General features: G+C 41.6%; 1 protein-coding gene across 5 annotated transcripts in view; it reads left to right on the forward strand.

The window, feature by feature from the left end:
- Window positions 1–15,813, forward strand: part of lrp8 (low density lipoprotein receptor-related protein 8, apolipoprotein e receptor) — a 182,301-nt gene that overhangs the window by 95,971 nt on the left and 70,517 nt on the right. For all 5 annotated transcript variants that reach the window (XM_086088462.1, XM_086088466.1, XM_086088463.1 and 2 more), the window contains exon 4: window positions 14,134–14,256. In XM_086088462.1, the coding sequence (XP_085944588.1) occupies window positions 14,134–14,256 (123 nt within the window). The remainder of the gene's footprint in view (window positions 1–14,133; window positions 14,257–15,813) is intronic.

Below are 15,813 nucleotides of genomic sequence, written 5' to 3' on the forward strand. Positions count from 1 at the left end.
CAACCTTTTTTATGCTACCTTTTTGTCATACCATTGATAGCCTATCCTCTCATTGATACGGCTCGATGATGACCTCCAAAAGTAAAATGTAACACTAGTGATTATTACATTAAATACCAACTTTTAAGTAATATCATGAAATGCCAAAAAGGGTCACAAGTGATGTCATTAAACATTGTCCAAAAAATAAAGCATGAAAAAATAATTAATATTTTGTATATTTGACAAAATAATCGTTTTTCCGAAGTTAAAGCCTGGCGACCGACAAACCCGGAACTGATGCGTCACACCGGGGATAACAATGGCAGAGCTCAATACGGAAAGTATACAGAGTCAGTCAAAAGTTGATTCAGAAAGTGATATGTCGAGCTTAAATGAGGAGACTCAAGTCTTTGAAGAGTTGGAGAAAGAAGAGGAGCAACCTCCTCCTCTTCCTCCAACTCTTCAAAGACTTCGATCTCCTCATTTAAGCTCGACATATCGACATATATGTAAGAGCCAAATGCTGATCAGGACGCTGAAAATGTTGTGCCCTGACGACTTGACATGGAGTGGAGATGAGACCAATCGACATTAGAAGATTGGTAAGCCATATACGCTGCAGTTATTAGTCTAGCCTTATTGTTTGAAATTCAATGTTGTGCCGTGCTGTAAATTAGTACTATGAGATTACCTACCATATTTTCACGACCATATGGCACGGTTAAACATACTGTAACGAACTAAGTGGTTGCGTGTGTTCTGGGGTTGCCATTTATGTTGAGCACTATTATGTCTGACTGTTAGTGAACGCAGCACAGGTCTCACGGGAGGGAGGGAACAAGATGTGCGGCTTGGTTGCGCGTGTTGTTGTTTTTTTCTGCTAGCCTCGTGATTTGTACTCTGTTCTCTGTTGAGAGGAATAAACGGGTGACATCCCAATCAACATTTGCTGATGGCGTTCTTACAAAACGTTACACTGGTGTCATAAGAACAACTAAGTAGGGGACGAGTGGAGCAAGCGTTCAAGGTGTCGGCTGACCGCCATTCTATGCGAAGCAACGGAGGAGTTGTGCAGCCAACCGTCCGCCTAAAGATCAAGTTGGAGAGTGAGGAGGACCTCGGTCAGGTTGCCGCAGCGGCTGCTGGAGCGACCTGGGGCTCGCCGTTGCAAAGAGAGCGGAGAGATGGCTTCTAAAATGGCTACGGAGGCAGGCTTCAGCCAGGCTCGCCACTTCGAGGAGGGGTACGACTCAGGTACTGTGGCAGCTGGGACTGATAAGGGGGGCCACGCGGTGGACTGGGGGTGTCCCCCATTAAGACCCTGAGGTATGATGGCAAGGCTAATTGGGAGGCTTTTCATGCCCAGTTTGAACTTCTGGCTCGGGTTGGCAGGTGGTCTACTGAAGTGAAAGCCCTCCGACTGGCAATGTGCCTGACAGGTGATGCTCTATCAAGTCTGCTACTTCTTAGCCCTGAGGATAGGAGTGACTATGATGTTTTGGTGGGGGGCCTTAAAAGGTGTTTTAAACTTTGCATCACAGCCGGTCTACTCTGTTCGGAACTGTGCAGGTGGCAATGGCGTCTTGGGGAGTCAATAGGAGACCTTGCCAATGACATTGAAGAGCTGGTTCACCGCACCTATGATCATATGCCTCCTGCCATCCAAAGTGAACTGGCTTGGGACCATTTTCTCCAAGTACTACAACCAGGCGATCTGTAGGTACAGACACTGCTGGCTCACTCCAGGTCCCTTCTGGAGGCCGTGGAAATTGCATCAGAGAGGGAGATGCTGTGTGTTTCACCCCTGGGGGCCTTTTTGGATGATTCACCGAGGGTGAGGGCTGCAAGCAGGGCTCCATTGGACATGGCTACGCCCGCCTGGGCGGAGGAGCTGTCTCAGTTGGTTTGGGCAGCTTCACTGCGAGGAGGATGACAGTCCAGGCCACGTCAGAGGACCTGCTGGGGCTACGATCAGCCAAGGCATCTGATCCGTGAGAGGCGCTGCCCATTAGAATGAGAACCCGGCGTCTTCTTCTGGCCAAGCAGGCAGCAGCGAACAAGACCTTATTGGCGATGCAGAGGGCGGGACTCATTGAGCCTTCCAGCAGTTCTTGGGCTTCTCCGGTCGTCATGGTTCCCAAAAAGTCACAAGCTGACCCCCGGTTTTGTGTGGCTTTCAGACCCCTCAACAAGTTGACCAAAAAGGATCCCTATCCCCTTCCGCGTATTGACGATGCCCTAGACAGAGTGGCGGGGTCGTCATGGTTCTCGTCTCTGGACCTCCGCAGTGGGTACTGGCAGGTCCCACTTGCCCCAGATGCTAAACCAAAGACTGCATTCATCACTAATGGGGGACTGTGGCAATTTAAGGTCCTTCCGATCGGCCTTTGTAATGCCCCGGCCACGTTTGAGACTGGTATACCTCGTCAAGAGTGTGTCGTATATTTGGACGACATCCTTGAGCACGACGCATCGTTTGAGTCAGCCTTCAGCACTCTCAGGAAGGTGTTGGAGAGGGTGGCGACAGCGGGATTGAAATTACACCCTCAGAAGTGCCACTTCATGAGACGGGAAGTCTCATTCCTGGGCCATAGACTTGAGTTTGGTGGGGTCAGCACTTTGAATGAAAAAGTCGAGGCTGTCAAAAACTGGCTAACCCCCAGTACTGTGCTTGAGCTGAAGAGCTTCCTTGGTCTGTCCTCATATTACCGACGATTCGTGAAAGGGTACTCGTGCATTGCTGCACCTTTGTTCCGACTGCTGCAGAAAAGGGAAGCCTTTGTGTGGACATGGGAGTGCCATGCGGCATTTACCTCACTGAAAAGAGCCCTCACTGAAGCCCCGGTTTTGGCCCCACCTGACCTTGGCCTGCCCTTTGTGCTTGACACAGATGCCAGCAACATAGGCTTGGGGGCGGTACTGTCACAGAGGACACCAGAAGGTGAGAGAGTGGTGGCATACCACAGTAAGGTTTTCAACGCTGCTGAACGCCACTACTGTGTTATCAGGCGGGAGCTACTCGCTGTGATCAGTGCCATCCGTCACTTCAAATACTACCTCGGTGGCATCCATTTTACAGTCAGAACTGAACATTCAGCCTTGCAGTCGTTGATGATCTTCATGGAGCCGGAGGGCCAGCTGGCACGCTGGATTGAGGGACTGCAGGCATATGACTTTACTGTGATGCACAGACCCGGCACTCAACATGGAGATGCAGACGCGCTCTCCCGTAGACCTTGCATTGCCGATGGTTGCCACTACTGTGAGAAAAGGGAGACACGAGAAGATGGACAGAAGCAACCAGACGTGAAATGTGCAGCAGGAAGACTATCCGCTTAGCGAGAATTGGCAATGATGAACGTGGCCGACTGGGCGTGCAAGCAAGAGGACAGTTGAGAGATTTTGTTTGCTCCCTCGGGGACGGAGGGGAATGGTGTCGGGGGTGGTGGGGGGGTGCCGGGGTTAGTGTAACGAACAAAGTGGTTGTGTGTGTTCTGGGGTTGCCATTTATATTGAGCACTAATATGTCTGACTGTTAGTGAACGAGACGTGCGGCTTGGTTGCGCGTGTTGGGTTTTTTCTGCTAGCCTCGTGAGTTGTACTCTGTTCTCTGTTGAGAGTTATAAACAGGTGACATCCCAATCAACATTCGCTGGTGGCGTTCTTACAAAACGTTACAATACGTAGCTAAAAAAAAATGGTAGCAAGCTTTCACTTGCTAGCGTATGTTTTTAAAAAGGCAGTGGAGCAAAACTGAGTTTGGTTGTATTTTATTTAAACATTTAAAAATGTACTCTTGTTACTTTTGATCAAGCCTCAAAAGTAAAACTCCTCATCTTCTGTATCTGAAACGTACAGCTGGGTTACTTCTCCGTCAAACACCAGGTTCCCTCTCTCGTCATTGTACTTTTCTCAGAGTCAGTCTTGTTCCGTGCGGCTCAGAAATTATGCCGCTTATGCGAAAGCTCCAACATTAGAGCAAGCATACACGTTTAGCACAAGCTTGCACATCCATTCACAAATTGTGGCGTAACTTGCTCTAGTCGAGCAGTTCCATTACGTGAAGCCAAAGCAATGACACCATACGTCCTACTATACAGGAAAACCGGCCCTAATTGCGAACTGGCAGGCATGAGAACCCAATAGACTCACATCGGGTTCTCATCCCTTCAAGCCCTCCACCAGGGCCGGATTTCTTTTGTATAAGGAAGATGTCGGCACAACTCCACATTCTGTCAGCAGAAATGCTCCACACTATTATCTTTTTTTGACTGAGAATAGTATACCGCCACACAGCGCTGTGTCATCTTACCGAATAACACAATACAATGGCTGATTGCCCTCGCAGCTCCCCTGTGTGTAATTTCCGAAGATTTCCGAAGGTTGTTGAAGAAAAGCATTTTCGTTGTCAAGGGCGTTGCTATGGGTCTAACCAAGAACCTGAGAGGGTTGCATTAAAAATAAAATAATGAAAATATGCTTAAATGGTTTTAGCCATCAGTATTACTCAAAAACATGGTTGGCCAACCTTACTTCAAAGTTGGCCTTTAAGTCCAACACACATACAACACGACTCATGTATACTCAAATTCACACTGACGACTTCCTTAAAAATCAGCAGAATGATTATTATAGTTAAAATAAACTATTTGTAATACAAAAAATATTCACCAGTTATATTAAACAGTTACTAAACAGAAATGTGTCGTCATGGTCACTTATTAGTAATGTCAAAGTAGCTCAAGTGAGTTATTTTGTAGTCATGTCTTTTATAAATTTCAGCAACTGCTCTCTCATAGCACTGATTTATCCACCTTACTTCGACTAACTCCCGTTAGACGCTTTTGTTAGCCACTCCAGCTAAATCCATCTCCCTCGGTCTTTCGGCGTCACTCGCCGGACTTAACAGCGACTGCCAAGTCTCCGTCGCTCGCCGAGATGCTCGTTTGCTCACACAAAATAAGAACTGGTGGTAGGCTTGCGGAGCGTGGTCTCTCTGATGCCGAGCTCAAACTACGCTACTTTTTTGTCTTTCATGACAGTCGCGCCGTCAGATTACCCGATAAATTCGCTCTGCGTGGTGGACCGGGCGTGTAGTCACACTACAAGTCTGAACTCGACAAGACACCACTCTATCATCGTGTTGTTTTGCCAAGAGCACCTGTCAAGGCCTGGCCCGACTTCTCAAAAGATACATATCTGTCCCAAAGATGTGATCGATCCTCACTAAATATGTACCCATACCTATTTATATACGACAGTCACAATATTTTTTGGGTACTCACGTCACCGTTGCCTGACGATGGCAATGTTGGGAGGTGGCTCCCGTACATAAAATAAAAATTATAATAATTTGACTTTTGCTATTTTTAGAGTAGGATTTGGGGAGGTTAGTACAGAAGTGCACATATAGGCCTACATTATGTGAGGAGAAGTTGTGCTCGCCAGCGGGACTGCAGCCGCCTCCAACTCCAACATGTTTTTTTGTGTTTTTCCCTCCTCAAAGTAGAAGAACCTGAATGTAGTGCGAGCTAAATTATGGTAATAGGCCTATACTTGATGATGCCATATAGAGTATTACTGTTGCTCATATTTTAAATGAAAACAAATGTCGCACAATACGTGCGCTCTATATGTGTGTGAGCTCTATTAGCAGCGCCGCAGCGGGGTACAATTTTTTTTCCGGGTTGCACCTGTCTGGCCCCGTCCCATGAGATATCCAGGGGGGAAAAAAGGAACTATAACATGCTGGTCAGTGTGTGATTGACGTTTCGCTTCTTCTCGCTATTGGTCAATGCTGCGGAACCAAAATGACGACAATGTAGGTATGTAACATTGGGCGACAAGACGAGCCAAAATTCAGACATGCTCGGCTTTCATGATGGTCGTAAGCCGTCCCGGACAACAGCCAACCAATTGTTGAATGGGTCACACTACACGGCGACGCTACGTCCGGACGACTCAAAATAGTTTATGACATACCCCGTTTGTCCGTGACACGTCTGTCGGGTCAAAATCGGGCTATTTTCTTGTAGTCTGACCAAGGCATGAGCCACCGTAAGTGTGCGTGCTTTTAAACGCATGCGCTTCGGCTGCATTCTATGCTATAGGGACATCTAGTGGTCACTTTTTACACAATGTGCCTTTGAGAGAGCAGCAGTGGAAAAAGCCACTGGTCAGCTGAAAGCAGGTATTTGAATCTGCTTGCTTCTCTGCAGTAACAAGATTCTCTTGATATGAATCTTCCAAAGGTTTGCAGTATTGCAATCTCACAAGGTGAAACGTTTACAGGTGCTTCAGGAATACTAAAGCCTGATGTTCAAACAGTTTTAATCACTGATTGTTAGTGGTTGTAGAGACATGTCAACTACTCCACAGTGAAGTTTGAAGCCTGATGTCCACTGATCAAATGTGTTTGCTCCTTGCCGCAGCAGATGTTTGCACAGAATGAAATTGGTCACCTTAATTTAATTTAAATTGTGGTCTACTTCCGAATGTGCAAAGTAATTGGGGAGAACTGATAAAGAGGAAAAAAGGCAGGCTCAAGCAGGATTCTGAACAATTTCAAATTCCCACCATGCAGAGCCTTCACCCAGTCTCACCAATATATGAGATCTCCATTGTTGGTGATTATGGTTATAGATTATTGAAAAGCACACCCTCCTGTTATTCCTCCATCCATTTTCTGAACCACTCCTCAATCTTGCAAAACAAGTCAATTAATTATTAATTATCAATATTTGTAGTCACTGTACACTGCACATCAAGCAAAGCAACCTCTTTGCCATGATCCGAAATTTGAGTGGCAAGTGAATGGCATCACAATGTTGCAAATGTTACATCCAATAAAAAATGGCATGCCACCTCATGATCTTTCGCAAACAAACAAAAAAGTCTGTGTAGGTACAATATAGTTGCTTGCTTGCTTCAAATTTTAGAAAGCTCAATTGAAGACGCGACTGTTTGAGCCAGAGGTATTATTTTGTTTCTGTATTCAATGTCATTTGTCTTGAGATTCTTCATGACCTACAATGGTTCCTTTGAAAATAATCCACAGAGGAAATACGCTTAGATTTCGCCTGGAAAGTTTCTCTTGTCCTCTGTAATTAGTTGAGAAGCATCAAGAATGTCTATGAAACTGTGGCGCTCCTGTCTTGTTCTCACCCCGACGCCCCCCAGGGGGCATTAACAGGCCCATGGTGTAAACACTACAAATGGTTTCACATTACCCAACTCCACCATGCCTTCATCACTACAGCCTTGAGCTACAAACAGAGCTTATGGTCGAAACATGGCTTCAATGACATATCCTATTTTACCTCCTGTCATGGACCCTACTTATGATTCACGACAGTGTTTTTTTCCCTACTGGTAAACCTCTACTTGTCAGTTTTGCGCCATCCTTTTTCTTCCATATGTCTACTTGAGTATTTTTTTTCTTCTCATTTCCCGTGACTCTGATCACGGCACACTCAGGCACACACGCTCCATCTCCTCAAAACAGAGCAGTAATAATTGCAGATCAGTGTTCCGATGAAAGCCACTAATCAACACTTACCCTAATTTAAAATGTAATCTGATATTAGCCATATGCGCTTTTGGTAAATTGGATTTCACATTTGAAGGACAAATAGAGGATGAAGCTGGCGAAATAGCAACATTCAAAGCCATACTTTTAGTCACAGTTTTGTTCTGGACTTAAATCTACTCTGGCCTTTTTGTTTTGAGTAGGCATGTTTGCTATGCTTGAGTGGGTTTAGGTACTCTTGATTCCTCCCACATTGAAAAACATGCATGGTAGGTTGATAGGAGGCTCTAAAATGCCTTTCGACCTAACAGGGGTGTTCGCCGCATCTTGCTCAAAGTCAGTTGGGAGACGCTCAGTCTCTCCGGTGACTTTAAACAAGAGGTAGAAATAAATGGATGACTGATTAGGAAGTGAAGTGTATCTAAGTAATATAAGAAGAGGCAACACAGTTTGTTATGCATGCATGAAAAGTGACATTTGCTGAAAGGCTCACAGTTGTAACAAATATATAAATTTATAACACTCAACCCACCTTAACAAGACTTTGAAAGCAAGACCACATCTCATAAAGAGGTTAACATGCATCCACCTGACAATATGACCCACTGCAGCACATTAAATCCTTTGACTTGCTGAGTCTTTAGCAGGTGAATAATTGACTGATCCATACATCTGTAGTCTTGCATGAATCATTGATGCTCACTCGCTAGCACTCTGCAAGCCCCAAGCTCCCATGGCTCCCCCTTTTTTTTTCTTTCTTCTTCATAAAGATGACTCCCAAAATGAAAACCTTTGTTCAAACTGAATTCACTGCAATTCCTGGAGAAAATAAATCTTTAGTTTGAAGTACTTGTCTGTAGTCCTATATTGTCTATATGACATATGATCAACAAGTTACACTCCGCGAACTGGTATAAAATGTAAAAAAATAAATAATAATTTGGCCATCAACGAATGACATCTTGGCAGACTAAGCACCCGGGACTGGGTTTTCGTCTATCAATGTAATCATCAATAACCTGGTCAGTGCCGGATGCCTGTTTTGCTGACGTACCGCAGAGTACTTCCACTTCTTTCCTGGGACTGCGGTCGAGACACTCTTATTGTCCTGCAGTAAACAAGTACCGTATTTTCACAACCATAAGGCGCACCGTATTAAAAGACGCAGTCTCAGTTACGGGTGCTATTTCTGTATTTAACACACACATAAGGTGCACCACACTCTTGGTCGCAGGCACGGTTAAACATACGTTTGCTCTAAACATATGGTAGCATGCTTTCACACTAAAACATGTGCATTTGCCTTTAATACATGTATAAATTATATGCTTAATGATGTTTACAGGACGAAACTTGTATTTTTTTTAAATTAAAGAATTATACCTGTAATTCCACAAAAGATGCTTCTGCCAAATCTAATATTGGGGTCTAGGGAACTGGGCAATAAAAGAAAAAGGGGGTCTTCAAAGCAGCACATACCCTTGCATGTACACTTGTTAAAAAATGGTCCATCAATCGTCAATCCGTTAAATTTATTGACAGATAGACAATTACATTCATGGACAAAAAAAAACTTCCGGCAATGCTTGGTTCATCCATTTTTTAAAGTTTCCCATCAATCAGCAATCGTCAAAAAAATGGGTATCCATCATTAACGGATTGACGGACCTTCTCAATAATTTGAGATGGTAAAATAGCTGAATCAAACAATACATTTTGTAGTACTATCATTACTATTGTTATGCCAGACTGTTTTTCATGGTTGCACTGCATCTTGTAGAATCGTTGCTGTTGATGGCACTGGAGTCAAGTCCACGTAAACCTTGCCCATGTATCATGTGTTAAATTAGCATAGTATATTCCTCCCACGTGCCTTTGTTTTGACAATGTGTCTTACTGTGATAGACAGTGAGTCAAGGGCAACGTATATCACCTGCCAGCCTCAAACACATGCCTCATGTTAAATAAATTATCTCTGCATTAGCCTGTGAGGCTATGAACTGTCTAAATCAATCAAGAGTGAGGTTAGCTCAGATGCCAGGGTGGCTGCAGTGGAGCAGTTGCGGTGTCATGCTGAAATGCTCCAATTCCCTCCTTCCTTGTGAAGGGAAATTAAGACGGTAGTTAATCAAAAGTTCATTAGCATACAGCGCCTAGCTCAGTCCACCCCTACACCCTGCACATTATACTCACTTAGGCAGACCTTGTGAGGGGAATAACAAATTCCAACCACTTTTCATTGTGAATTTGTTGGAGTAAAATAGACTGCATTGGCCTTGAAGTGCTGAATTACTTTTTTGACCTCAGGACCAACAAAACTTATTTAACATCTGCTGCGTGGAAACCAAATCACCACTTCTACCTTTCTGCTAAGGAACAAATAAATGTAGTAAACACTCAAAACACATTAATTATGCCTTTTTTTTAAATTATTTTAGTGTCATTGTTGCAATCTGGACACACTGGATGGATTTGGGATTCTCAAAAAAAAAATGCAGAGGCATGCAGAGCTGTGTATCATCAGCATAACATTAAAACTGTATTGAGAAATAATCTTAACCAAAGGGAGCATGTAAATACAAAACAACACGGGGCTAAGGACCGATCCCTGTGGCACACCCGAGATGACTGCAAAATATTTAAGCAATTATTAAAACCAACACGCTGGGTTCTGTTTGAAAGATAAGACTGGAACCATGAAGGTGCCTGCACGTGAACTTAATGCAGTTTTCTAAACGGTTTCAAAGCCTACTGTGATCCACGGTATCAAAAACTGCACTAAAATCAAGAAGTAGGAGGAGGGATGCTTATCCAGAGTCTGCATTGATCAGCAAGTCATTGACAACTCTAATCTGGGCCGTTCCAGTGGAATGAAAGGAGCGGAAACTAGATTGAAAGTTGTTAAAGAGATTGTTGTCTATAGATGTACAGTCCTGCTCACCATTATTGGCACCCATGAAGGTAAAGTACATAATGTGGAATATCTTCTGAAATTTTTTTATCAAGTAAATCATAATTTTTTTTATAGAGAACTTGTGTTTTATCCAAAAGACCAAATGATTAAAAAACAATTTAAAACAATAAACAATGGGCGGAAAAAAAAGAAAACGTAAAATGTGCTCTGTCACTAGTATTGTGACTCACCTTTGGTAAATCACAAATTAGATTTCCCTGTTCTAAATTAACTGTGCCCAATTGGCATGAATTAGCCAATGGTTGATGAGTTTGATGTTTTAAAAAGCCACTTGTTATTCCCTTTTCCTTTGTCAAAATCGTGAAAACAAGGAAGCTGTCTGCGGACATCAGAAATGCAATTATTCACAAACACAAGACCTCCAAAGGGTATAGAGCCATCTCCAAAGATTTTGGTAGCCCTGTTTCAGCAGTGCGTAATGTTATTAAGAAGTTTGACAAGCATGGGATTGTCAAGAACCTCCACGAACGTGGGGGGAATAGAGAAATTGATGACAGAAATCTTCAACAGTTGGTGCAAATGAACACCAAGTCAAATATCCAAAGACCTGAAAGCCAAAGTGGACCAGTCTGGGATCATGGTACGAGTACCATATGCCACACACTGAACCAAAAACAGGGCTTCATGGGCGAAGACCATTCCTGAGACAGACATCTAAAAGAATGGCTAACCTTTGCCAAGGAGTACCCGGACAAACCACAATTCTTTTGGGAAAATGTTCTGGGACTGATGAAACAAAAATAGAGCTTTTCGGCAATATACGCCATCAGTTTGTTTACAGACAGCGCAATGAAGTTTCCAAGGAAAAGAGCACCCTCCCTACAATTAAGCATAGGATCCATCATGAGAGAGGATCCATCATTCTGGGGGTTTGCTTTGCTGCAACTGGTACTGGAGGCCTTGATTGTATCACAGGAATCATGAAATCAGAGAATTATCAAGACATTCTAGGGGGACATGTCCTACCAAGTGTTCGACAACTTGGTTTAAGTTGAAGGTCATGCCTCCTCCAGCAAGACAAAGACCCAAAGCACACATCCAAAAGCACACAGGAATGGTTAAAAAGGAAAAAAATACAGTTTTAAAATGGCCAGCAATGACTCCTGATCTCAATCCGATTGAAAATCTTTGATATGAGCTGAAATGAGCCATTGGGAAAAGAAACCTGCAAACATTCAAGAGCTTGAACAATTTGCAAAGGAAGAGTGGGGGAAAATACCAGTGTAGAAGTTGCAAGAAGCTTAGAGATGGCTACAAGAAATGTTTGGAAGCTCTCATCACTACTAAAGGTTGTGCAACCAAATCTCAAAGAGGGGTGCCATTATTGCTGCACATGCTGTGTTTTCTATTTCTTCTTTGGAATTACATTATGTAAGTTGAAAAACAATTTCATTTGTTGAATTACTTTGGACATCCAATTAAAAGGTCCTGATGATATAATTTGGTACATTTCCATTTATTTCTGAAGATATTGTCGAGGTCATACAAAAAAATGAAGGGGTGCCAATAACAGTGAGCAGGACTGTACAGTCAATTGATCGGCGACAATTCTCTCGAGAGTATTAGATAAAAAAGGAAGGGTAAGAAGAGAAAGAACCAGTGGGTGACTATTATATTTTTATTTTATTTTTTTTAGCAGAGGTTTAGTAATTGCAGATTGATGTGTTAAGAGCACAGACCCTTCAGCGAGAAAAGTGTTGCAGATGCTGTGTGTTATGCCACTCACTATAGCTGCGTTTCCACCAACAAGCCCGGGATCTTTGAGTTCTGGGTAAGGGAGTTCTTGGTTGTAAAAGTTCTGCAGGGAATTTATCATTTGTGTTTCCACGGCATCTTAGAGTTCTTGGTAATTAATTCAAATGAGTTGGATGACGTATGACTTTGATGAGCCCAGTAAAAACAACACCTCCCCCAAAATTGACCAACCAATCAGCCTTGGTCAGTACATATGGAGGATCAAAACAACCAAAATTCAAAATAAATAAATGACTAAATAAATAACCAAATGACTAAAAGTGAAAATAAAAACGGATATAAAAAATATAACTCAAAAATAGAAATAAATAAATATAAAGGTAACTAAAAAAAAATATATATATATATATATAAACACCCTGCTCTCATTTATTTATTTAATGCTGCTTTAATGACGCTTTGCCAGGACCAAATGTTATTCAAATGAGGGGGCGGTCTTAAGTGTGTCTTGGGTGGTAGTCGTCCATTGCTGGAGCTCTCCATGTAAGCCGGCGAGACTTCCTTGTTCACCGAGCCGCTCACCAGACCAATGAAAGGCAGTTTGCAACGGTGGAGTCCAACCGATGACAAGGCTTAGGACCGCCCCCTCATTTAAATAACATTTTATCCTGGCAGAGCGTCTGCAGCATGAAATAAATGAATGTGAGAGCAGAGCGTTTTTATTTATTGATTGATATTTAATTCTATTTATATATTTATTTCTTTGTTATTTTTATTTACATTTATATAAATTTTGGGGATTTTATTTTTTATTATATTTTTTTGTATTTATTTCGACTATTTTTACATTTATTTTTATTTTTTGACTCTAGTTTTTTATTTTTACTTTTATTTATTTATGCATATATGTATTTCTTTGTTATTTTTATTTCCATTTTTATTTATTTTTTGGAATTAATTTTTAAATTATATTTTTTATATCCATTTTTTTCCCCACTTTTAGTCATTTATTTATTTATTTAGTCATTTATTTTTAATTTTGGCAGTTTTGGTTCTCCATAAGTGCAGCCCGCCCCCTCAAAGTTCTAGCCTGGCTCAGCAAGACCCTGTTGCTGAGCCAGGCTGCCCCGTGGGGAATTTAATTACCCTGAAAATTGTTGTTGGTGGAAAAACGCGCAAACTGAATTTTGCAAAGGTAAAGTTCTCCAAACGTTCTGGCGGTGGAAAAGCCCCTTATGAGAAAAAAAATCCTTATAAAGAGGTCAGATGGGATAGGGTCTAATGTGAACGATGTAGGCTTTGAGGCAGCTACCAAAGAGGCAAAAACCTCAGATGAGATTGGTTTCAAACTTTGAGAGTGAACTGGTAGACAAAGATGCTGAACCCTGATCTGTCATATTGCTAGAGAGCAGTTTACCAAGCTGACGGTTATCTAAAAGGTATTTGACATTGTCAATATAATGATAACAGTGGGATTTGTCTTAGAGCGTACGCACAGCTTGTCAATTAAAAAAGTTATTGTACACTGAGACTGCAGGATGGATGACATATTGAACATATTTGTCAACCACTTTTTTTTTTTTGCTTAACATAGTATGAACGAATTACAATTGTAAAGAAATCACACGGTGTACCATCACAACAGTTACAAGTCGAATGCTGAGCGCACCAAATTCCCTTTAGTACTGATGGGCCAAGCAATGAAGTGTGACCACTTGCAGCCAAGTGGAAAGCTGTATTCACATCAAATCAAGAGGCATTTTCACATTTTGTCATCAAGCCATCGGATTACACTTGTCACTTAGTGTGCTGATTGGTGCATGTCGCAGATACATTTGAGTGTTAATCAATTTCAGCAGCAAGGTAACCAATTTACCCAACCATTTGATTGACTCACTTGCTCTCTCCCTTGCTTCTCCCACCTCCTTTCTCTCACCTTCCTCACTCACAACAGGCCGGCAGACTTGTCCACCAGAGAAGTTTGACTGCGGTGGGACGGCCACCAAGTGTGTCTCGTTGTCATGGCGATGTGATGGAGAACGAGATTGTGAGAATGGGGCAGATGAAGAGCACTGCGCTGCAGGTAAGTTTATACGAATAAGCAATTGTGTTTGTCAAGTGAGCTATTACAAAGATTGAAAAATTACTCTTTAGAGCTTCAATTACACACACATACTTGTTTTCATAAAACATGTAATAATAACGATGATTATGACAATGTAATACCTGCAAGCAGCCAGAGAGGAAGGTAGGACAAAAATGCATTCCCCGATACCGTTAATTTCATATCCTAATGTCATTTTCCTTCAAATTACATGAAATGAATGGCAATTTGCTGTGATCTTTTCACAGTGTATTTATAAAATAAATGTTTTTATAGACCAAACAATAAAATGAATATAAGAAAAAAATAAAACACAAATATCCAGTTGCTAAATAAATACCACTGAAAATATGTGGTAGTATAACCACGTTTCAAGGAATGCCTTAAAGTGCAAAGAATTTAAATAAATACAATACAATGGACCAAGGTGCACAATGTTAACTGGTTAGCACATCCACCAAATTTCTTATCTTCACAAGGAAGATCTTCCCATCACAGATGCATCCCTATTTTAACTCATTTGCTCCCAAAAACGTTCTATTTTAAATATTGCCATGGTCCCAAAAACGTATTTATAATTTATTTTTTATTTTATTTAATTTAAAAAATATATATATTTATGCTACAGCATACAGAAGGTTTTGATGCAGCCTCTGACCTGAAGAGGTCGCTTAAAGCAATGGTAGTTATTACAAAAAACAGCCAGCAGGTGACAGAGATCAACCAGGGCCGTGTTGCAATAAGCTCTTTTTGCCAGTGGTTTCAACAGGTTTGTGAATAATGATGAAACTTAGCTATATTGTAATGCTAATTGCTGCAAAACAGAAACAGATAAAAACATACTTTTTTTCCTGATGAAAGAAAAGACTCTAATCTTTCTGTTGGTAGGTTTTTATAGCAATACAACACAAGCAATAGAACACAATATATACTGTGGGCCTTGCAAAATCAGGCAAAATCCAGTAAAACAGCCAGAAACAAAGGAAGTTGCTTCAGTGAAAATGGCTGGGAGTAAAGGAGTTAAAAGCCCTTTTTATTTTCCATTTACCCTCTTCTGTAGACACAAAGGGTAATGGGAGATGATATGATAATTTTATTGCCTCTCTTCTACATGACCTGTGTGAATATGAGAAAATCAAGCTCTAAAATAATTCATGAATGTCTGGATGATGATTGATTTTTTTTGCCCTGTTTTGAGTGTGTACGTGAGAGTGACTTAAAACCTGAGAGGATCATCGTTTCATCTATCATTTAAAGGTAAAAGTGATGAAAGGCAACATTTAGAGGACAGTAGCTCAAAGCTCACACATAAAAGTCTAGCAGTATAATTATATAAAATTTAAAATCTATCATATAAAAACTACAGAGAATTATCAGTTCTAACACAAAGTGCCCACAGAGAACATATAATTTTTTTCCTGGATTGGAAATGACACAGGTATCTCCCAAAAGATAATAGGGTGTTTGTACAAATGCCATCACTGTGGGAAAATATAAATATTTTTCAGCTTTGATATACATTTGAACAAA

The sequence above is a fragment of the Leptonotus elevatus genome, chromosome 11 (assembly GCF_054856555.1).
Source record: "Leptonotus elevatus isolate MCC_2025b chromosome 11, RoL_Lele_1.0, whole genome shotgun sequence".
NCBI classification, from domain to species: domain Eukaryota; kingdom Metazoa; phylum Chordata; class Actinopteri; order Syngnathiformes; family Syngnathidae; genus Leptonotus; species Leptonotus elevatus.